Source organism: Hoplias malabaricus, chromosome Y, assembly GCF_029633855.1.
Source record: "Hoplias malabaricus isolate fHopMal1 chromosome Y, fHopMal1.hap1, whole genome shotgun sequence".
Lineage (NCBI taxonomy): Eukaryota > Metazoa > Chordata > Actinopteri > Characiformes > Erythrinidae > Hoplias > Hoplias malabaricus.
The window spans coordinates 21271214-21294850 of NC_089820.1; the positions used below are offsets into that span (position 1 = coordinate 21271214).

Below are 23637 nucleotides of genomic sequence, written 5' to 3' on the forward strand. Positions count from 1 at the left end.
TGTGATAGTAATAACCTTCTTCTGATAACAATGACTTTCTCATTCCATAATAATATCATATGAATACTGACATTTCCAGTGACAATTTACATTAGAATATGCACAGAAATATGAACAAAGAAATCTGTGTAAGAACATTTAAAATCATTTTTTTGGAGTTTTCCGGGCGTTCATATAGACTCCATCTCTGAGAGGAAGAGAAAAAACGACAGAAAAGTAGATGTAAGTAGTATTTCTGTGTGTCATCTTTAGCAAATATGTTGTATCAAATGGAAGAGATAAAACGTACGTGTCAGGCTTGGCAGGATAATTGTAATAGACATGATCTGCATTGGGAGCAGCAGCTGGAAAAAAAGAAAAAGAAAAAGAAAGTTACATTTATTTATTTTATTAAACATTAAAAGTGTCTTATAATGAAATGATTCCTGAGCTCAAACAGTGGGTGTGAGAGATTTGTGGATGAAACAGATGAAGGTACTATGTAAGGTACACACATGTTCATTAAAGCACAACATATAGATTTGAACTCATGTGAGTTGCACTTTATATAAATTCATAGAAATATAGATTATAAATTAAAACATTGTTGGCTACTTTCGGGTGGTAAATATAACACATTGTTCCTTGATTATTGTTCTTACTTCATGCATTGTGAAAGGTTCTTGTTGCTTCTTACCCATTCTCTTCCAGATTACCAGCAAACGGACGTTGACAAATATACTTAACGCTAATAAGGCCATCAGTACTCCAAGCACAGAAGAAAATATTAAACGTTCAGATCCTGAAGGTGGAGCTGATTTTATACATGGTAAAGTTTCCATGTTGTCTATTGATAGTGTGCTTGGATTGTTCCCTCCGTCTATCTGACATGTGTAGTTCATGTTGCTGGAGGCAATGAGAGAGTAGGAAGCTGTGAAGTTGCCAGACTCTACAGTTATCTGTGAAGCCATGTTTTTGGGCTGGGTAAAGCTCACTTTTGGTGGAGGATCACCAAAAACCTCACATGTCACCCAGTGCTTCCCAGGCCCATTAGTCTTGAGATAAATACGCTTCAGTTCAATGGCCACTGGAAACAGACAGAACACAAGGCACAAGGTTAGATAGAGAGATAGATATCTATATTTAACATCAATTTTATTTAAATTATTGATTTCAATTTAATTTCAATTTAACTTCAATAGAACGTGAATTTTAATCACTGTCATATTAATTTTTACATGTATCATTTGATCTAGAGGGGTCTATAAAGAACTATATCATTTATTTTTAGATAAACCTGTTTTTAAAACTTTAGAGGGAACCGAAGTGTAAGAAAACACTAAAAATAAGATCAGGACAAAACTAGAGCTAAAGCTAAATGGAAACAAGAACAGAACACAGAGATCAGCAGGAACCAAAGGCAAGAATAATACTGATAATGAGAAGTGGCTCTGTTGAACCACTGGTGGTTACAAACCTGTTTATTTAATAGAAATAGACCAATTTATATAATAGAAAGACAAATAATGAGGAATCTGCCTCAAGAAAACCATGTGCAATCCTTATTTAAAAAATCCACATTTTTCCTCTTCTGTATATTAAGGGAAATTGAACATTATCATGCAATATCATTTAACCATTCGTTTAACGCCTTATTCAAGGTAATTCTGAAAAATAGCTATTATTAGATAGCTATTATTAAGTCCATAAAATAAAACAGAAACCTAACAGCAGTTACTAGGAAAAGAAACCAGTTTTAAACAACAAATTGTAAATAACTTGGGATACAAATGAGGAGAGCTACTAAACATAAGAATCATAACTAAACTCATAACTAAACCGCGAACCCAAGCCATACCTGGTAACGTGTGTGACGAAAATAATAATAATAATAGTAATAAGGCCCAAACTCTTGCATTTAAACATGGGTTTTGATCTGATTTCAAATCTATAATATTATTAAATATTTGTGGAATGTCAAGTCAAGAAACAGACTGACCTCTGAAAGTTGTCCTGACCAACATTGTCCAAACGATTGAGAAGATACGAGTGCGACACAACACTTTTATAAAACTCTCCTAATTTTATTCAGACACTAGTAATTTGTCCTAAAAACAGCAGATGTTTATAAACTGATAATAACTGAATTCCTGGTGAACAGTAGTGTATTACTTAACAATGGTATAATATCTTAAAGTGGTGTTTTTATCTTTAAAAATATCTGTTTTAAAGTGAAGATAATATACAAATCTTTTACCTGATTCAGTGAAGGTCATTTAAATGTGAAGTAACAGATAATAGACTGTAATCATTTTAAAGTGTTTGTATACATTAAACTGAACATTCAACTGTTGTGGTGCACAGGACATGTGGCAACATTTTAAAGCAAAATATTCACCTCACCTTTCACTCTTAGGTTAATTTGCTTTGATGAATAGCCATCCGCCATCTCTTTCAGTTCGATGCGACAGAAATATAATCCAGTGTCATTCGGTGTGACATTATTTATCTTCAGGGATATGTTCTTCTCATCGAGGTTTCCCCCAAAAGAATAGTGCTCCACTGTGCTGCTGCAGTTCCCAGATAAGTCACTGTTCCTTATACACTGGTAGAGGAGAATACCTTCTTTACTACTATTATCCTTCCTCCAAATGACAGTTGCAGTTTTAATTGGTTGATCTGGTATAACTCTAAATGTGCAGGGGACTGTGAGATTTTTCTGGATATAGCCAGTTAAAGATTTTGGAACATCCATTTCTATAGCACCATCAACACCTAAAATAAATTGGTAGGATATACATGAATAGAAGAAGAAAAAATGGCGGCTTTCTGTTACATTGATTTACACTGAACCTTCCACTGATGCTGGACAAAAGGACTCCACTCTGAAGAGCAAGCCTTAAAGCTTAAAGCTTGTTGATTCGGCACACACTGCAAACTATCATCCAAAATATAATAAAGCACTACAAACCTTATAATGATTAGTTATATTACTTATAGATACTTATACTTATATATATATATATATATATATATATATATATATATATATATATATATATATATATATATATATATATATTGCAATAACTAAACATATGTACAATAGAATCTTACCTACAAAACTGTAAATGGTGATAAATAGAACACCAATGAAATTCATATCGATGAAAAGATACGGCCTCTTGGTCATGGATTTGTCTATGGCTTATAAATGGCTCACACCAGACCAGTGATATTAAAGCCCACCCAGTGTTTCCTTCCTTAACCACAAAACAAGAATATGGCCCTTTTATAGAAAGACCACAGATTACACCCTTCAGAAAATAAAAGGCTTGCTTACGTCTAACTGGACGTTACACATAAACATCATCATTATGGTAATCATCGAAATACCTCTGATTATTTCTATAAATCTTTTTTTTTGCACTCCTTTGCCACAAAAGTGTGTTTGTGTTTTAATAACCTGATAATGGGAGAGTGGTTCTCACCTGATAAATTTATTCAGTATATTAATAACAATATAAATATACATTTCTCAAATAGCTCACCCTCCTTCATTCTACAAACTTTTAGATATATCAGTGATTAGAGGTACAGTACATCTTCATTGAGTGTATGCTCCATAGAAATGTTGTAACTGTTTTAGATCAGGAATACAGTCCCTGCACAGCCACAATAATGTTTAATTCGTCCTGATGGAACAAGTAATTAGCAAGAAATCAGTACTTTGATGTAATTTAAATTACATCAAAGGTATACTCAATATAGTCATATTATAATTATGTTGCGCCTGCTGCTTTAAGCAGCGGCGCAATATATTGTTCTTCTATTTTTCAGTATTCTTATTATTCCACATTCCATTGTCCGCTTATTTCGTCCCGCAGTTTTCGAGCTATCGACTACGTTCCACCTGGAAATCGTGTGTCTTATAGCGATGATGTGGGCTTGTATATAGCTTTCCGATACCCGCACTCGTTCGCCTGCTACACTAATTTTTCGCTCCATTTCTCCCCCAGTCATTTCTATGGAATTAATTTGCAAAGTGCTCTAACTCAGTCAATTTTCAAGCTACGGACACGAGATTTCAGCGCTGGGCGCACTGGGACCCGTCACGTCCTTTTTCGGACCTCTTGCACTCATCCTTCCCTTTCTATCCCTCCTTCAAAATCCCTCCATTCATTTGAATGGGTGACAGCTAGAGTGGATGATGTCACCATACTCTAAATTCTCTGCCCTTAAAAAAAAGTAAAAGTTTTTTACCTTTTAGCTGAACAATTTGCCATAACTTCCTTATAGTTTCACCTAGAAACTTCATTTAAATTTTAAATGGTGGAGAATCTTATCCTTTCTAGCACCTGTAAATTTGAATATTTTTTGTTCTGCGCTAGGGAGGGTTTCGGCCTCCATAGTCTTCAACGTATTTTTAAAGCGGCTCAGAAAGCGGTTCTAAATTTCTCTCCTGGTTTTAACTCATCATAACACGCTTAATTCACACTCAGTCTGCAGACTCTCCTTGTCGCAACGGTATATACAGTTAAGTGATTTGGGAAAATCTTTCCGAGCTATAAGCATTTGTTCGGAGGGTGGGTATGCTCCCATAGCATGGAAATGATTTTTTTTCTTTTTCAATTTTCTGCTGAACATTTCTCCATTCTCCACTTCCTTATACTTTCACCTACAGACTTCAGAGAAATTTCCCCTTTCTCATACATGTAAGTTTCAGATCAGTTGAGAATACTGTTTTTGAGTTATGAATTTTTGTTCCGGTGGCACGGTGGTGCAGCAGGTAGTGTCGCAGTCACACAGCTCCAGGGGCCTGGAGGTTGTGGGTTGGATTCCCGCTCCGGGTGACTGCCTGTGAGGAGTTGGTGTGTTCTCCCCGTGTCTGCGTGGGTTTCCTCCGGGTGCTCCGGTTTCCTCCCACAGTCCAAAAACACACGTTGCAGGTGGGTTGGCGACTCGAAAGTGTCCGTAGGTGTGAATGTGTGTGTGTCGGTGTTGCCCTGTGAAGGACTGGCGTCCCCTCCAGGGTGTATTTCTGCCTTGCGCCCAATGATTCCAGGTAGGCTCTGGACCCCCCGCGACCCTAAATTGGATAAGTTACAGATAATGGATGGATGGATGGATGAATTTTTGTTCCACACTTGGGAGGGTTTCACTCCCATAGAGCTCAATGTATTTTAAGAGCGGGACGGAACGGAGAGGTGTGAGGGACACAGAAATAAATAGGCATAGTCTCCAAGACTTTAAAGGTAATTTTTAAGGGGGACGTCTTAATTATCCAGGGTTTCTTAAGGTGGAATTTTTTAAGGTGGTATTTAAAATGTATTGGCCATCTTTTTATACTTTTAAGACTCTTTTTCAGCAGCGCAACATCTCGTGTTTCCTCCTGGTTATTTATACTATTATAATACAATTGAAGTGGCGCAGCACGTAGTGTCACAGTCACACAGCTTCAGGGTCCCGCTCCGGGTGACTTTCTCTTTGGTGTGTTCTCCCTGTGTCCGTGTGGGTTTCCTCCCATGGTCCAAAAACACACATTGGTAGGTAGATTGGCGACTCAAACATGTCCGTGTGTGAGTGAATGTGTGAGTGTATGTCGCCCTGAGTCCTGACTTGTACCCAGTGATTCCGGGTGGGCTCCAGACCCACCACGTCCTTGAACTGGATAAGTGGTTACAGACAATGAATGAATAACACAATTGAAATAAATGTATATACTTAGGGTAGTGTAAATCTAATACTTTGAATTTAAAGGTAATATAATTTGTAATGTTTGTGTTTCATGTATTTTGTTTATAATTTGACACAGTTGGTTCATTCATATTAGTGACTTTTATTTTTACATTTTAATTTTAATGTTGTATTTTAAATACACATTTATTATGTTTTTAGAGTTCAATTAGGCAGCTCAGAGAAATATTCTTTATTTGTATTAGAAAAGTGTCAATATGTAACGTGTGTTCCGTTCTGTTTTTGTTCTTTGTTTGTGCTCCCCTTGTCATGTGACTGTTTCCCCCTGTTTTGTGTCTGCTTCCTGCTTGTTCCCTGGTCTCATGTGATACCCTTTCCATGTGTTTCTAGTGTCACGTGTCTTAGTTAGTGTCCAGGTGTTTCTTGTTTGTGCTGTGTTTATATAGTCCTTGTCAGTGTTTCCTGTTTGTGGGTCATTGTATATATGTTTGCTTTTGGTACTTTATGGTTCCTTATCCTTGCTCCGTGTTTAGTCCTTTTGTAATGTATAGTGCTTGTTTAATGTTTAGATTCCTTGTTTAATGTTTAAATTCTTTTTTTAGTGTTTATCCATGTTTAGTGTTTAGCACTGCTTATAGTTTAGCCTAGTCTTTTGTGTTTAGCCTTTTAGCCTCTGTGTTTTGCCCTTGTGTTTAGCTTCCCTTTGTCTTGTTTCATTTTGGTTATTTTGATTAAATTCTCCTGCACTTACTTCCTTCCCTAACTCCTTGATAACTCCTACACCCAAAGCATTATTACAAAACAATAAGATACATTATATATATATATATATATATATATATATATATATATACATTACTTTTTTTAATAATCAAATTATTTAGTGATTTCTGCTAAATTACTAGTTCCAAAATAACAGAATGAGTAGACATGTCAGGATACCCAAACAGAATAGATACTCAAGGGTTTTCAGCAGGAACAGGTTTAACTTCATGAAGTTTAAAATACAATTATATCCAAAACACACCATAAGAAGAATGCAGTCAAAACCAAAAGGGAAGTGTAGAGAATAATAATGAACAGGCAGAGGTCAGAAGCACAAAGCACCCAACACTAACGGTCTGAATCCAAAAGACAGGTTCAGGAGAAAAGTAAGAATAGGTCATAGACGGGATAGCTTTCACAAACAAGATAACGCTCAGTATGCAACAGAATGGTTAACAATACTTCGCAAACGGGAGATGCCAAAGCCTGGGTAAATATACTAACTGACTAACTATGTATAGATATAAATGGAGTGCACAAAAGAGTTGATGGGGTTATGTGACTACCTGCTGAACCATGGGAAAAAAAGTCCCCAGAGCAAGTCACATTCATAGCAGTACTCTATGGAGCTCCGTAGGCCATGAATGGAAAATGATACATTTTCAATTCCACCTTATAAAACAATTCCACCTTAAGAAACCACAAGTGTACTGAGATGTCCACATGTAAAAATGACCATTGTAGATAAAGGATAAAATGTAGAAAAGAAAGCCAGTATATTTTGAAGGCGGTATTCTAAAAAACTCCACCTTAAGAAACCCTGGATAATTAAGACGTCCACATTAAAAATGACTTTTAAAGTGTTAGAGACTGCCTATGTATTTCTATGTCCCTCACAGCTCTCCCCCTCAGTCTCTGCCTCTGCCCCCTCCACCTCCCCTCTCTCTCTCTCTCTCTCTCACATGCACGCTCACAGAACACAATTGACAGACTCACGATTCACTGAATTTCGACCGGGGGGGGGGGGGAGGGGGCTCCAAATAACTCCCGTAGCTCGAAAGATTTCCAGGGTTCAAAACAAACAATTTTGTTCCAGGGTTGAACAAAAATTACTGTAGCGACAAGGACAGTCAGGCGATCGAGTTGGTGTAAAAAGATTTTAAGTTTGCGCAAGAATTGATGGTGTAATGATGAGATGAAAACAGGACAAATGTGTAAAATTCTGCTTTCTGAAAATACATTGAACTCTATGGGAGCCGAAACCCTCCTTGTGCCGAACAAACCTTCATAACTCAAGAACCATCCCCCGTCGTTCATCGCAGGCCAAAAGAGGCTTAAAAGCATAAAAAGATGGCCAATACATTTTAAATACTGCCTTAAAAAATTCCACCTTAAGAAACCCACAACTGTATTGAGACGTCCACATTTAAAAATGACCACTTGAAATAAAGGTTAAAATGTTCAAAAGACAGCTAATATATTGTGATTGAGGTATTGTAAAAAAAATATTCCATCTTAAGAAACCCTGGATAATTAAGACGTCCTCCTTAAAAATGACCTTTAAAGTCTTGGAGACTATGCCTATGTATTTCTGTATTCTGTATTTCTTTCTATATTGAGCTCTATGGGAGTGAAACCCTCCCAAGCGTGGAACAAAAATTCAAAAACTGTATTCTCACCCGATCTGAAACTTACATGTGTGAGAAAGGGGAAATTTCTCTGAAGTCTGTAGGTGAAAGTATAAGGAAGTGGAGAATGGAGAAATTTTCAGCAGAAAATTGAAAAAGAAAAAAAATCATTTTCATGCTATGGGAGCATACCCACCCTCTGAACAAATGCTTATAGCTCGGAAAGATTTTCCCAAATCACTTAACTGTATATACCATTGCGACAAGGAGAGTCTGCAGACTGAGTGTGAATTGAGCATGTTATGATGAGTTAAAAACAGGAGAAAAATTTAGAAACCGCACTCTGAGCCACTCTAAAAATACATTGAACTCTATGGGAGCCGAAACCCTCCCTAGTGCTGAACAAAAAATGTTCATATTTACAGGTGCTAGAAAGGACAAGTTTCTCTACCATATGGTGAATTGTTCGGCTAAATAGGAAAAAAAGGTTTTCGGGCAGAGAATCTAGAGTGCGGTGACATCACGCACTCTAGCTGTCACCCATTCAAATGAATGGAGGGATTTTGAAGGAGGGATAGAAAGGGAAGGATGAGTGCAAGAGGTCCGAAAACGGGTCCCGATGCGCCCGGGACTGACCGTCTGAAATCTCGTGTTCGTAGCTTGAAAATTGACCGATGTAGTGGATGTTGCATATACCGTAATATATGAATATATATTTTATATATATTTATATATTGTGTTTATAGCGTTGACCTCATTCAAACTCTTATGTTTACTGATCTTTGACTAATGATAGTAATTAAAAATGTATAATTGACTTAAGCAATTAAAACGTTAATAATTAATTTGAGATATAAATAATGGTCGAGCTAAGTGAGATCTTCAGGATATTCAGACTTTTAATGAACAGATTCCACACACTGTGATTTCAAATAATGAAGGTATTTATTAACAAAAAGAAGGATATTTACTTAACATAGCATAATCTTGAAATATCACGGCATCAATGCAGGGGAAGCCGATTCGAATTTAAAGACAAGCTAGGCACTAGGACTTATGACTAATGTATTGCTAACTGAGGTTTTACTTAGTGTATACATTTATTAAGGGACTTAATTAGGCACCAGCTTCTGGAGAGTGAATGAATTTTGGATTGCTTACTCTTTTGCCGTTTTCACTGAGCTGTCGAGTCCCGCTGTTTAACCTCCGTGCTCTAGGGGTTGTTTCTCGTCCTTCCCGAGTCGTGGAAGGTGGGGCCACTTGAGAAGGAGATTCCCTCCGGGTTGAGTAAGGCACTCTCGGCCTTAGACGGGCGACGTCGATCGGGAGTTCCCTTTTTCGGAGAATTGCAGGCTTGGCTGGTCTTTCCCCTGAGTGGGGTGGCTTCTTCAGAGTGTTTAGCTCGTCAGTCGAATCTCCAGAGACTGTGCCCTCAGAAGTCGGTTTATAACGCTAATATATCCGCTTTCAACTAATCTAAAGAGGTGATATCTTATTCTGGCCACGAATAAGTTTCACCTGCTTTGATCACTCGTGAGATTAAACTTAGATTGGGTGATAAAACATAAACACAATAAAAGAAAAGAAGGTATTCAAATCACTCGACGTATTCGTAAATTTCTTTCACACTAGCTAACTCAAGACGTCTCCTGGGAGCTTACTGAAGACCTTTAAAAGTCTTTGTTCGTTGGCGTGGAGAAGAGCAAACCGTCTCCTTGGAGAGGTTGGAACTTAGAGAGATAGCTTAAGATAGAGCACGTGGAAGCGCGTGAAGTAAGAGCAGAAGTTCAGAGAGGAAGTTCAGAGCGAAGGAGTGTAAGAGAGTGTCAGAGGCTAAGAGAGCGAAAATGAGTTGGCACACTCTTTTCAAAGGTAGCGCGGTCACGCCCTATTGGGAGGTGTCCTTCCTTTGATTGGATCCAGGGTCCGAGGCTCACGTGACTTGCTTCATGTTTCAGAGAGAGGAAAGGGGGAAGACAGGAATCAGAGAGATCCAAAAAGAATAAGATAGAAAATTCATGTATACCGAAATTTCCTATACATGTTAGTGACATATCACAATGAGTGTCCTGGATTATTAATATCAAACATCTACATTAATTTTATTTTGGGTACGTTGTGCTTACGTCCCATTACAATATTATGTTAGAAGATATTAATTCATTTTCTTAGTTAGACACAAAGAGTGACATTCATACATATCGCGTACACATATCAGAATTTGATTAATTTTCGTTATTGTATAGGCGACCTCGGGCGAGACGTAGTTTCGCCAATGTCCACTTGGGGTCGCTGTTGGTCCATGCTGTTCGTCCTGTGCGGATGGTTACCGGGAAGTCAACCCGAGTTCAGTCAGTTTGACCCCCTGGGCTGTCTGTTTAGTTTCCACACGAGATAAGTTTGCCTTTTAGGTGCCACTCATCATAAAAGTCCTTTTAACTCTGGTTCTCACCACTTTGTTTGTTCTTCTTTTTCTTAAGAGCATCATAAAATGGGTTTGTTATCTGGGCCGTAACCAGGCGTCATTTGATGCAGGCTTTAAGTGGGTGTTTGTGTGTGTGTGTGTGTGTGGGAAACAGGGTCTGTGGCACCCACACAATCCTGTGGAATGTGGGATTCTGTTGCAAAAAAAAATCCTTATTAGAGGAGAGAATTTATGAAGAACTCTTATTCGGTCCATACTCCACTACACCGAGTTAGAGCACTTTGAAAATTAATTCCATAGAAATGACTGGGGAAAAAAGGAGCGAAAAACAAGTGAAGCGGGCGAACGAGTGCGGGTATCGGAAAGCTGTATACAAGCCCACATCGTCACTATAAGATGCACCATTTCCAGGTGGAAAGGGGTCGATAGCTCGAAAACTGTGGGACGAGATAAGCGGACAAGGGAACACGGAATAATAAGAATACTGAAAAATAGAACAACAATATATTGCGCCACTGCTTAAAGCAGCAGGCGCAAAATAATTTAATATGTAACAATCTCCCACAACACAGTTATCAAAGAGATAAGTTACTAAAAGGTATTCGGTTAACTTCAATGATAAGGGGTAAATGTTTACTGCAAAACACACAAAGAGGACACAATAATATCCTTTAGCAAATATATTTTCTGAAACCAGTTAACAATATTTACAGCAATGAAAAGCCTAATCCCATAACACTAATCCACCCCAAGATTTTCTTTTAAATTCCAAAAATTCACAAGTCCTTCAAAAGTCCCATAATTACCCAGTCCATCGAAGTCCCAGAAATACGTATGGCTTCAGCAATGCAATGCACAAAAAAAACATGGCCAGATCTCACCGGTTTGCACGCCTGCTTCCAGCGTATTCATAGGACCAGTGAGGGAATCCTCTTTTTAGATCCTCTTTCATCGACCTTGGAGCTAAGTGTGAGGCTTTGTGAGGCAGCACTTCTGTCTCTTCTTCACCCAAAACTCTCTACACCCTCCTCTCCTCCTGGTTCCCCCCCCTCCCCACACTTCTCCAGGTTCTCTTAAAATCACATTCAGCTCTACAAATGGGCAGTTTAGAAAAGACATTGGCTTCAGACCACCCACCAAATTACCCAGCTTTACACACCGTTTTTATTTTTTTACTTTTCCAGGTTTCTCTGGCTTCATTCAACATATTAAAAAAGAAACCACGGAACCCCCTCCCATGTGGCATTATCACAAATATGTTATTAATGACATATTTCTAATACAATGTCTGAACTCTAAAAAAATGATAAATGTTTATGTAAACTATTAATAAAACATAACAGTAAAAGTCACTAATATGAATGAACCAACTGTGTCAAATTATAAACAATAAAACACATGTGGGGCATGAATAGAGCAAAATCCTCATTTAGGTTTGGCTTTTTCAACGTTTGGAGTTCTGTCTAAAATGACTCCAGATGCCTCTGCCATGAGCAGAGAGGGAGAGATTATTGTACTCTGGTTTGTGAGCCAGTTTGTGTTTTTCACTATTTACAGACACTGGGGCATTGTAAACACATTGGAGAGCTAGCGAATGTTGATGTAATTTCCTCTGAATTTTATTAAAAAGTGTTTTTTGGTTACAGTTGTGAAGTATGTACTTTTAGCCCTTTCCCCATTTAAAGGCAAACTAATGCTCCAGCATGCAGGGCACATGGGGCTAAACAGGCGGCAGAGCCTCCCCAGCTTTCACTCTCACCCTCTTTGGCTCGGGTCTGTGGTGTTGACTCTCTGAGAAAGAATCCCCAGTGTTCCTCTGCTCCCTTTACACCATCACACTATGACAAGAGGAAATTGGTTGTAAGCTCTTGCTCCTCCTGATGGTATTTCAACTTTTATCATAATACCAAAATTAGGGTTCAGGGCCACCATTTGTATGTTCCACACAAGATATGAGCTTTAAGTGAAGTGGCAAAATGTCTACAAATGTGTTAAATCAGCTTCTTCAACACTTTATTAACACAATAATTTCAGTTCTTACTGATACATCCCCACACATACCATTTATTTTCCTCTACTTGATATAAATAACAATTGTGACTGACTACAACAATTACAAGGGTTGGACAATGAAACACCTGTCATTTTAGTGTGGGAGGTTTTATGGCTAAATTGGACCAGACTGGTGGCCCATTTTTAATAATTGCACATTGTACCTGTAAGAGCAGAGTGTGAAGGTTCAATTAGCAGAGGGTAAGAGCACAGTATTGCTCAAAATATTGCAATGCACACAAAATTATGGGTTACATACCAGAGTTCAAAAGAGAACAAATTGTTGGTGGACGTCTTGCTGGCGCATCTGTGACCAAGACTGCAAGTCTTTGTGATGTATTAAGAACCACGGTATCCAGGGTAATGTTAGCATACCACCAAGAAGGATGAAACACATCCAACAGGATTAACTGTGGACACAAGAGGAACCTGTCTGAAAGGGAAGTTCGGGTGCTAACCCGGATTGTATCCAAAATCATAAAACCACAACTGTCCAAGTCACGGCAGAATTTAATGTGCACCTCAACTCTCCTGTTTCCACCAGAACTGTCCGTCGGGAGCTCCACAGGGTTAATATACACAGCCGGGCTGCTATAGAAAAAGCTTTGGTCACTCATGCCAATGCCAAACGTCGGTTTCAATGGTGCAAGGAGTGTAAATCTTGGGCTGTGGACAATGTGAACCATGTATTGTTCTCTGATGAGTCCACCTTTACTGTTTTCCCCACATCCGGGAGAGTTACAGTGTGAAGAAGCCCCAAGGAAGCGTACCACCCAGACTGTTGCATGCCCAGAGTGAAGCATGGGGGTGAATCAGTGATGGTTTGGGCTGCTATATCATGGCATTACCTTGGCCCAATACTTGTGCTAGATTGTGGTAGTCACTGCCAAGGACTACCGAACCATTCTGGAGGACCACGTGCTTCCAATGGTTCAAACATTGTATTCTGAAGGCGGTGCCGTGTATCAGGACGACAATGCACCAATACACACAGCAAGACTGGTGAAAGATTGGTTTGATGAACATGAAAGTGAAGTTGAACATCTCCCATGGCCTGCACAGTCACCAGATCTAAATATTATTGAGCCACTGTGTTCTGTTTTGGAGGAGTGAGTCAGGAAATGTTTTCCTCCACCAGCATCACATAGAGACCTGGCCACTATCCTGCAAGAAGAATAACTTAAAATCCCTCTGAGCACTGTGCAGGACTTGTATATGTCATTCCCAAGACAAATTGACGCTGTATTGGCCGCAAAAGGAGGCCCTACACCGTACTAATAAATTATTGTGGTCTAAAACCAGGTGTTTCAATTTTCAGTTTCATTGTCCAACCCCTGTATATTTCTTAGGTTTGGAATTTTGAAAAAGGATAGTTTGGTGGTATGTCTCTGTGATTTGTTTTTCTACAAAATTAAACAATTGAAATACACCCTCCAAGTTGGTGATTGCATCATTTTCCCCAGGGGTCACAATACTTCAGCAAAGAGAGCACACACTCCTGCAAACTCCTTCATATCATCACTGTCAAATTAAAAATCTCCAAAATAGCAACTTTATAGGAGAAAGAATTCCTTTCTACCTTTCAATGTGAAAAGATTTTATCCCATGTTATTTTGCAGCATTTTTATCGGTCCATTCATCACTAAATGTTCACAAAAGGTGAAGGACAGTTGCTGAGTTCAAATGATGTAGTAAAGCAATAATCAAGACAATGTTTTTCTTTAAACAGAGCTTTACACATGCAGTGTGACAATGAATTGGATCTAGTCCAGATTTAGTTGCTTCCTGGGCTCTGAGTAGCAGCTGAGTCAGATGTTTTATATCGTTATCTACTCCATCAACCGCTTCTTCGTCAGAAGAGCCTTGCATGAAAAGTGTGAAGACCATTTTGAGCATGAAATTGTCAGTGCTGGTGGTGCTGGTCTCATGTCACCAAAACACAAAACCAAAAATCTTGTGTGGGCTTTTGCACAGGAACACACTCTGTCTTCAACAATTTGATCAGCTCTTTGTTCTAGAATCAAAGTCCATCGTTTAACCCCCACACACAAGCTATTCATTCAACTAATGTGGCTTCTGTTTAAAAATCAACAAAATATATTTTCAGCATTAAAGCTATATATTTCCAGCTATATGAAAGTGTCAAACAAATAAATACAGTGGAACTTGTGTTTATTGATAGTCAGAAAACATGTTATTTCTTACTAATTCAAGGAATAAGATTTAAAAGACTGTTGGTCCCCCCCCCCCCAGAGGTGTAGGTAGGCATCTTGCGTGTGACATAGATGATGGACAACAACTCTAGAAGTTGCACTTAATTTAATGCAAAATGACGAAAAGATGTGTTGTTTTTGGCAATAATTCAATGTACAGTGGGACATCTGTGCACAAATGAATAATGTTGGTTATTTAGCTAGCTAGATACTGTCATGACAGTCAGTCATAACGTTTTTTTACCGCCGCGTTGTTCAGCTCTTGTCCACCAGTGACGTCACACTGCATTGCGTTCAAGAATTTCCGTAGCGAGTTCGGGTTTGTTCCATCAATTTCATAAAATTGTCAGTTTTAAAGCAAATTAAGCATGCCATTTTCATTTTAATTCATATTTATATATGTCAGTAACTAAAATAATGTGAAATATTCATGGAGGTCCATTAAGTGGTGCTTAGCCTTTAAGCTTAATTTGCTCTGACTGATTTTATACTGAATTTATGCAGTTTTCACAGTTTTGAAATTTGGAAATGCAGAAATTTGTCCTTTGTAAACTAAATATAGATATGATAACTTTAGAATTTTATCATTGATGATTAACTGTGTTCCTTTCCTGTTTTTTAAATCAGTCAGATTTTTCCTCCAGTTTCACCCAGCAGTAACATGTGCACAGCATCTTCACCAGTGTTAAATTAACACTATTAGTGTTAACATTACACTTTATTACACTGACAGTGTTAATTTAACGCTGGTGAATTTACTGTGTGTCTTCATCAATAATGCACACATTCTTTATCATTAGGGAAAGGTTCCGATGTTTTGGGCTACTGGATAATGTGTAGCGTGCAGCTGAGAGTGAGCAGCTGTCCTCTTTATTTGTTGGCTCCTTCCTGCTGAAACATTGGAAGAGGATAGGCCCGGTTAGATAGTATTTCTTCTTCTAGACCACGGTCATGTTTTGAAGCTCTGTGTTGAAGGTGCGTGGGAGAACAACGTCTTTCTCAGTCTCGCCTTGGACAGTATCTCGGATGGTGATAGACCAGTCTATAGGAGAAATAAAATTTTGTATTATTATTATTATATTTTATTATTGTTATTACATGCCCCAGCATTTCATCTTTGAGAATCACTGGGGGTTACTTGAATCAGAAAAAGAAAATGGAAATACTTTCTAAGACTTTCGAAGGAGGTGCTGCAGATCAGAAAAAACCTCTACTCAAAATGCACAGAATACATCCTAAGACCTCCCCCACCCTCCCCAAGTATCTACACACACCTCACCACAGAGGAAGCACCTAAAATCACACATCTAAACACACTGCAAATACAACTACACAACCACAACAAGAAACAACAGAGGGGACCAAGACAGGCTGCTTGATGTAATGTTGAGCTGTACACGACAGAAGTACTTTGTTTCGGCACCATTTAATCTTCAGGGAGAGATTATCCTGCCCAAGGTGGTCAAATAATGAGTCGCGGCTTGAACTGCTGCAATCTGCTTCCTTATGTCTCAGACAAGAAGGCCACGTCTTTCCTCCAAACTGCAGCTACAGGCCCCATGTTGTCCTTACAGGGAGATTTGTTGTATCAGGTAGATGACAATATCATGTCAAATCTGCCCATAAACAACATCCAGCATCGTCACTAACCATTATTCAGCCATTAGACCTGCATTTAAGAAACACCATCCGTTCATTTTCTCAGTAAAAAATAAATGAACACGTCCTCTACAGAGGAATTAAAGATGATCTTCTATCGTCTATATTTCCTGAGACTTACATATTGGAAAAAACAAATACAATTTTTATTCTCCAGGCCACATCATGTTTGTTTGCACTAGTATAGTATCAATGGCCAATAGCAGTTTGTCATTATGAATTTGGTTAGACTTATTATTAAATGGTTATTGTTACTGTCCAGAAGAGTTTTCCTGTTAAATAATCAAAAAAGGTTCCAGTTATACTTTGCATTGATGGTAAATTGATTTTAAAGGAACACTAGATAGTGTTTACTTTAAAATTACAGCTTCATTGCGCTGCTCTGTCAATGCTACTCTGAGCACTGCAGAAACTGTACACTGCAGCTTTTGGAGTTGAGTAGAATACACCCCAAATCTCACCCTTGCCCTTGATTTCAGTAGAGTGCTGCAAAAATGAATTACATTCTACAACTGTAGGGGCCGCCTAAGAGCAAAAATAACAAATCTTACCTGGTGTCCTTTTAAGAAATGTTTCTTGGCTCTTTGAACTGAATCAACAGCAGAGTCATTTTTAATAAAGTGGTGTGAGATAATCTTCTTAAATTCAACAGATTCTCCACAGTATCCAAATTATTTTCCTAGAACTGTACACCAAGCCAATAAATTCATCTAGGGACATGTATATTTAAGAGTGCAAGACAATGTCGTTGCTTAAGGAGTGGCATGGGAAATGACAGTGTTGATGGTTTCCTGTCTGAATTGTCATTAATGCTACTTCAGCTGCTCTGCCTACACTTCTCCAAAAGAAAAGTAGGTTTGTTGTCTCAGAGGTGCAGCTTTCAAAAAAAGCCTGGATCCTGTAAAACTGCGGCCCTGCCTACACATACCTGGATATGTTTGAAAACACATCTTGTCCCGTTCTTCACATCCAGAAGTGAGGGATAAGTAAGAGAGAGAGAGAGAGAGAGAGAGAGAGAGAGAGAGAGAGAGAGGGAGAGAGAGTTTTACTACACACGTTTTCTGTGACAATAATTATGTTTATTACCTGGTTATTTGTTATGTATTTCATTAGTTATTTAATATAACAAAATTTCTTTACTCCAGTGTGACCCCTGATTGTATGATGTAGATAAAACTATTAATAGGTGGTAACATAACAGAAATCCACCTAAAATACCTTATATTTAAGTTATTATAATTAAACTTTTTCGTGTGGAAAAGCTTGAGTAAATCAGGATGATTTTTGTGTACACTTTTCTTGTGAAAATACGCCCCCTAGTTTTCCAACCGACCCTAACACTCTTTAAACACAGGAAACAAAGTTTAATATGACATTTTTGTTTAAATTCTTAGTCAAAAATATACTTTATTTATGAATTTATATGCATTAAAACATACAAAGTGTGTATATTAATTACACAGTTTACATTTTCTAGAACATTACATTAAGAAAACAAAAAGCAGTTGTTCATTAAAATTTTATTTTCAAATGATCAGCAGTGCTCGAATGATGATGTTTATTGTAATAATTATTCAATAATATAATTGTAAGCAGACTTTGGGAGGAAATACGCTGGGATGACCAGCAGGGGGCAGTGAGGGGAGGCATTTCTTAGCGATGGCTGCCTTTCATTTTATCAACTAAGTCAAAAGTTAATAATTAAATCACCACGTACTGTGGGTCTTCACTTAGCTTTGTGTATTTTATATGTTTTATTTATAAAGTTCTACACAATGCTACACTCTAAACCACTTCAGACTGTCAAGCTAATAAAAAAAAATCATTTTTAAGCCTGGTTACGCCACTAAGTTGGTGGCCAATGGCATATTAAGAGTGACGGTTAATGTCCGGTGATGTCCAACAGCCCGTTAACGCTGGGCCAGCCACTCTATATATTTCCAAAGAAGCATACTTTCTGACTTACAGCTTTTATAAATGACGGTCTCCCACTTGAGTCTAAGAGACATTGTTTGATGGCTGGTGTTAAAACACATTAAAGCATGTCATCTGTTCATTGGGAGGGCGGCATGGTGGCGCAGCAGGTAGTGTCGCAGTCACACAGCTCCAGGGGCCTGGAGGTTGTGGGTTCGATTCCGGGTGACTGTCTGTGAGGAGTTGGTGTGTTCTCCCTGTGTCTGTGTGGGTTTCCTCCGGGTGTTCCGGTTTCCTCCCACAGTCCAAAAACACACGTTGCAGGTGGATTGGCGACTCGAAAGTGTCCGTAGGTGTGAATGTATCTGTGTTGCCCTGCGAAGGATTGGTGTTCCCTCCAGGGTGTATTCCCGCCTTGCGCCTGATGATTCCAGGTAGGCTCTGGCCCCCCCGTGACCCTAAATTGGATAAGCGGTTACAGATGATGGATGGATCTGTTCATTGGGCAACATTTTTCAATTTAAACACTTGCTCATTCTAAAAACCTGATGACGTCCACAGCTGTGACTGGACAAGCAAGCAGTGCAACTAAGCATCAGGAAAAGTCCATCTTCAGGTGATACTCCTCCATTTTAGAATAAAACAGTCCTTTACTCAGTAAGTTGAATCAAAACAAACAAGGCAGCTGAGCTCCATAAAAATACTAGGGATATACTGGAAAGAATTTTCTAGAAGGGTAAAGGTTTTGTGCTCATTAAACTCATCCATTATGTGAGAAATGCTCTTTTCACTTTACTGTGATAGTAATAACCTTCTTCTGATAAGAATGACTTTCTCATTCCATAATAATATCATATGAATACTGACATTTCCAGTAACAATTTACATTAGAATATGCACAGAAATATAAACAAAACAAATCTGTGTAAGATCATTTAAAATCATTTTTTTTGAGTTTCCCAGGCTTCCATATAGACTCCATCTCTGAGAGGAAGAGAAAAAAATGACAGAAAAGTAGATGTAAGTAGTATTTCTGTGTGTCATCTTTAGCAAATATGTTGTATCAAATGGAAGAGTTAAAACGTACATGTCAGGCTTGGCAGGATAATTGTAATAGACATTCTCTGCACTGGGAGCAGCAGCTGAAAAACAAAAAGGAAAAAATGAAAAAGAGACAAGAAAGTTACATTTATTTATTTTATTAAACATTTAAAAGTGTCTTATAATGAAATGATTCCTGAGCTCAAACAGTGGGTGTGAGAGATTTGTGGATGAATCAGATGAAGGTACTATGTAAGGTACACACATGTTCATTAAAGCACAACATATAGATTTGAACTCATATGAGTTGCACTTTATATAAATTCATAAAAATATAGATTATAAATTAAAACAATGTTGGCTACTTTCAGGTGGTAAATATAACACATTGTTCCTTCATTATTTTTCTTACTTCATGCATTGTGAAAGGTTCTTGTAGCTTCTTACCCATTCTCTTCCAGATTACCAGCAAACGGACGTTGACAATGATACTCAACCCTAATAAGGCCATCAGTACTCCAAGCACAGAAGAAAAGATTAAACGGTCAGATTTTGAAGATGGAGCTGATTTTATACATGGTGAGGATTCCATGTTGTCTATTGATAGTGTGCTTGGATTGTTCTCTCCGTCTATCTGACATGTGTAGTTGGTGTTGCTGGAGGCAATGAGAGAGTAGGAAGCTGTGAAGTTGCCAGACTCTACAGTTATCTGTGAAGCCATGTTTTTGGGCTGGGTAAAGCTCACTTTTGGTGGAGGATCCCCAAAAACCTCACATGTCACCCAGTGCTTCCCAGACCCATTAGTCTGGAGATAAATACGCTTCAGTTCACTGGCCACTGGAAACAGACAGAACACAAGGCACAAGGTTAGACAGAGAGATAGATATCTACATTGTAGAGATAGATATCAGAAATATCATAGCTCTGAATTTAACTTCAATAGAACATTAATTATAATCACTGTCATAATAATTTTTACATGTATCATTTGATCTAGAGGGGTCTATAAAGAACTATATCATTTATTTTTAGATAAAGCTTCAGAGGGAACTAAAGTCTAAGAAAATACTAAAAATAAGATGAGGACAAAACTGGAGCTAAAGCTAAATGGAAACAAGAACAGAACACAGAGATCAGCAGGAACCAAAGGCAAGAATAATATTGATAACGAGAAGTGGCTCTATTGAATCACTGGTGTTTACAGACTTGTAATTTTCACATTCTCTGCTTCATAACTTTAATATTTTATAAGATATAGGCATAATGAATGTGTTATTTGAAAGCTGGAACTGTCTTCGTTCCATTGGAGTGGTGTAATTTATATAATAGAAAGACAAATAATGAGGAATCTACCTCAAGGAAACCATGTGCAATCCTTATTTAAAAAAATTCACATTTTTCATCTTCTGTATTGTAAGGGACCTGGAGGTTGTGGGTTCGATTCCCGCTCCGGGTGACTGTCTATGAGGAGTTGGTATGTTCTCCCCGTGTCTGCGTGGGTTTCCTTCGGGTGGCCCGGTTTCCTCCCACAGTCCAAAAACACACATTGCAGGTGGATTGGCGACTCAAAAGTGTCTGTAGGTGTGAGTGTGTGAGTGAATGTGTGTGTGTGTGTCTGTGTTGCCTTGTGAAGGACTGGCGCCCCCTCCAGGGTGTATTCCTGCCTTGCGCCCAATGATTCCAGATAGGCTCTGGACCCACCGCGACACTGAATTGGATAAGCGGTTACAGATAATGAGTGAATGAATGAATGAATGTATTGTAAGGGAAACTGAACATTATCATGCAATCCATTTCATGCAAACCATTCATTTAACGCCTTATTCAAGGTAATGGAGCACAGTTTGACCCAATTTTTGACACTTTGGAGATTTATTACCCCAATTATTTAAAAAGGACTAATAGTTACACTCCTAGTAAGTTCCTTATTGCTTGTTAGAACCTAATATTGCCCAGAATGGCTTTTCATGACCCAAACATAAACAATGCAATGTATATTTGTAGTCATAAAAAACATTATTCTTTTTTTATCCCCCAAAAAATTTGGTGCCCAAAAGAACACTAGAGGACCACATGTAATCCTCTATTTAGACTTGAATAAAAATCAAAATTTGGAAGACTCAGAACCTGTTCTGGTAAAGTTTTACATACAAATCCACATCTGTGGATCCCAGCTGATGTCTCTAAAGTCATTTCTAGTGTATAAACCCCCAAAGAACTGTGAGTGTCTAAATTCTATAGCATTTAGGAGTCAATAGGAAGCATATGTAAACATGATTAGATTAAAAGAACGACATATTTTTCTACTTTAAAGTGTTCTTTTACAAGAAAACCCAACTATATTCATTTATTCCAAATATTTAGAAAGTTATATCATTCAAATTTGGCCATGAAAATTCAGATGGAAATTCTGAAAAATAGCTATTATTAGACAGCTATTATTAAGTCCATAAAATAAAACAGAAACCTAACTACTAGGAAAAGAAACCAGTTTTAAACAACAAACTGTAAATAACTTGGGAAACAAATGAGGAGAGCTACTAAACATAAGAATCATAACTAAACTCATAACTAAACCGCGAACCCAAGCCATACCTGGTAACGTGTGTGACGAAAATAATAATAATAATAATAATAAGGCCCAAACTCTTGCATTTAAACATGGGTTTTGATCTGATTTCAAATCTATGATATTATTAAATATTTGTGGAATGTCAAGTCAAGAAACAGACTGACCTCTGAAAGTTGTCCTGTCCAACATTGTCCAAACGATTGAGAAGATACGAGTGCGACACAACACTTTTATAAAACTCTCCTAATTTTATTCAGACACTAGAAATTTGTCCTAAAAACAGCAGATGTTTATAAACTGATAATGACTGAATTCCTGGTGAACAGTAGTGTATTACTTAACAATGGTATAATATCTTAAAGTGGTGTTTTTATCTTTAAAAATATCTGTTTTAAAGTGAAGATAATATACAAATCTTTTACCTGATTCAGTGAAGGTCATTTAAATGTGAAGTAACAGATAATAGACTGTAATCATTTTAAAGTGTTTGTATACATTAAACTGAACATTCAACTGTTGTGGTGCACAGGACATGTGGCAACATTTTAAAGCAAAATATTCACCTCACCTTTCACTCTTAGGTTAATTTGCTTTGATGAATAGCCATCCGCCATCTCTTTCAGTTCGATGCGACAGAAATATAATCCAGTGTCATTCGGTGTGACATTATTTATCTTCAGGGATATGTTCTTCTCATCGAGGTTTCCCCCAAAAGAATAGTGCTCCACTGTGCTGCTGCAGTTCCCAGATAAGTCACTGTTCCTTATACACTGGTAGAGGAGAATACCTTCTTTACTACTATTATCCTTCCTCCAAATGACAGTTGCAGTTTTAATTGGTTGATCTGGTATAACTCTAAATGTGCAGGGGACTGTGAGATTTTTCTGGATATAGCCAGTTAAAGATTTTGGAACATCCATTTCTATAGCACCATCAACACCTAAAATAAATTGGTAGGATATACATGAATAGAAGAAGAAAAAATGGCGGCTTTCTGTTACATTGGTTTACACTGAACCTTCCACTGATGCTGGAGAAAAGGACTCACATAAATCGACTCTGAAGAGCAAGCCTTAAAGCTTAAAGCTTGTTGATTCGGCACAGACTGCAAACTATCATCCAAAATATAATAAAGCACTACAAACCTAATAATGATTAGTTATATTACTTATAGTTACTTGTACTTATATATATATATTACAATAACTAAACATATGTACAATTGAAACTTACCTATAAAACTGTAAATGGTGATAAATAGAACACCAATGAACTTCATATCGATGAAAAGATACTTCCTCTTGGTCATGGACTTGTCTATGGCTTATAAATGGCTCACACCAGACCAGTGATATTAAAGCCCACCCAGCATTTCCTTCCTTAACCACGAAGCAAGAATATGGCCCTTTTATAGAAAGACCACAGACTACACCCTTCAGAAAATAAAAGGCTTGCTTACGTCTAACTGGACGTTACACATAAACATCATCATTATGGTAATCATCGAAATACCTCTGATTATTTCTATAAATCATTTTTTTTGCCGGGCGGCACGGTGGCGCAGCAGGTAGTGTCGCAGTCACACAGCTCCAGGGGCCTGGAGGTTGTGGGTTCGATTCCCGCTCCGGGTGACTGTCTGTGAGGAGTTGGTGTGTTCTCCCTGTGTCCGCGTGGGTTTCCTCCGGGTACTCC

General features: G+C 38.0%; 1 protein-coding gene across 1 annotated transcript; it reads right to left on the reverse strand.

Annotated features, from left to right (window-relative positions):
* Window positions 1-144: 144 nt before the first annotated feature.
* Window positions 145-23258, reverse strand: LOC136678413 (uncharacterized). The gene is made up of 8 exons (XM_066656468.1): window positions 23179-23258; window positions 22514-22715; window positions 19821-20210; window positions 19420-19474; window positions 2383-2549; window positions 869-1066; window positions 290-344; window positions 145-187 (listed from the first exon to the last, which is right to left on the reverse strand). Exons 2-8 carry the CDS (start codon window positions 22557-22559, stop codon window positions 145-147), a joined length of 954 nt encoding a protein of 317 aa, XP_066512565.1. The 5' UTR covers window positions 22560-22715; window positions 23179-23258.
* Between the last annotated feature and the right edge of the window lie 379 nt (window positions 23259-23637).

Excerpts from the sequence above, each read along its gene's own strand:
- LOC136678413 (XM_066656468.1), bottom strand. The coding sequence starts at position 22,559 with ATGGCGGATGGCTATTCATCAAAGCAAATTAACCTAAGAGTGAAAG. Across the intron at positions 1,067-2,382 it reads AATTAACCTAAGAGTGAAAG|TGGCCATTGAACTGAAGCGT; the intron begins GTGAGGTGAATA and ends GTCTGTTTCCAG. Across the intron at positions 188-289 it reads TATCCTGCCAAGCCTGACAC|AGATGGAGTCTATATGAACG; the intron begins GTACGTTTTATC and ends TCTTCCTCTCAG.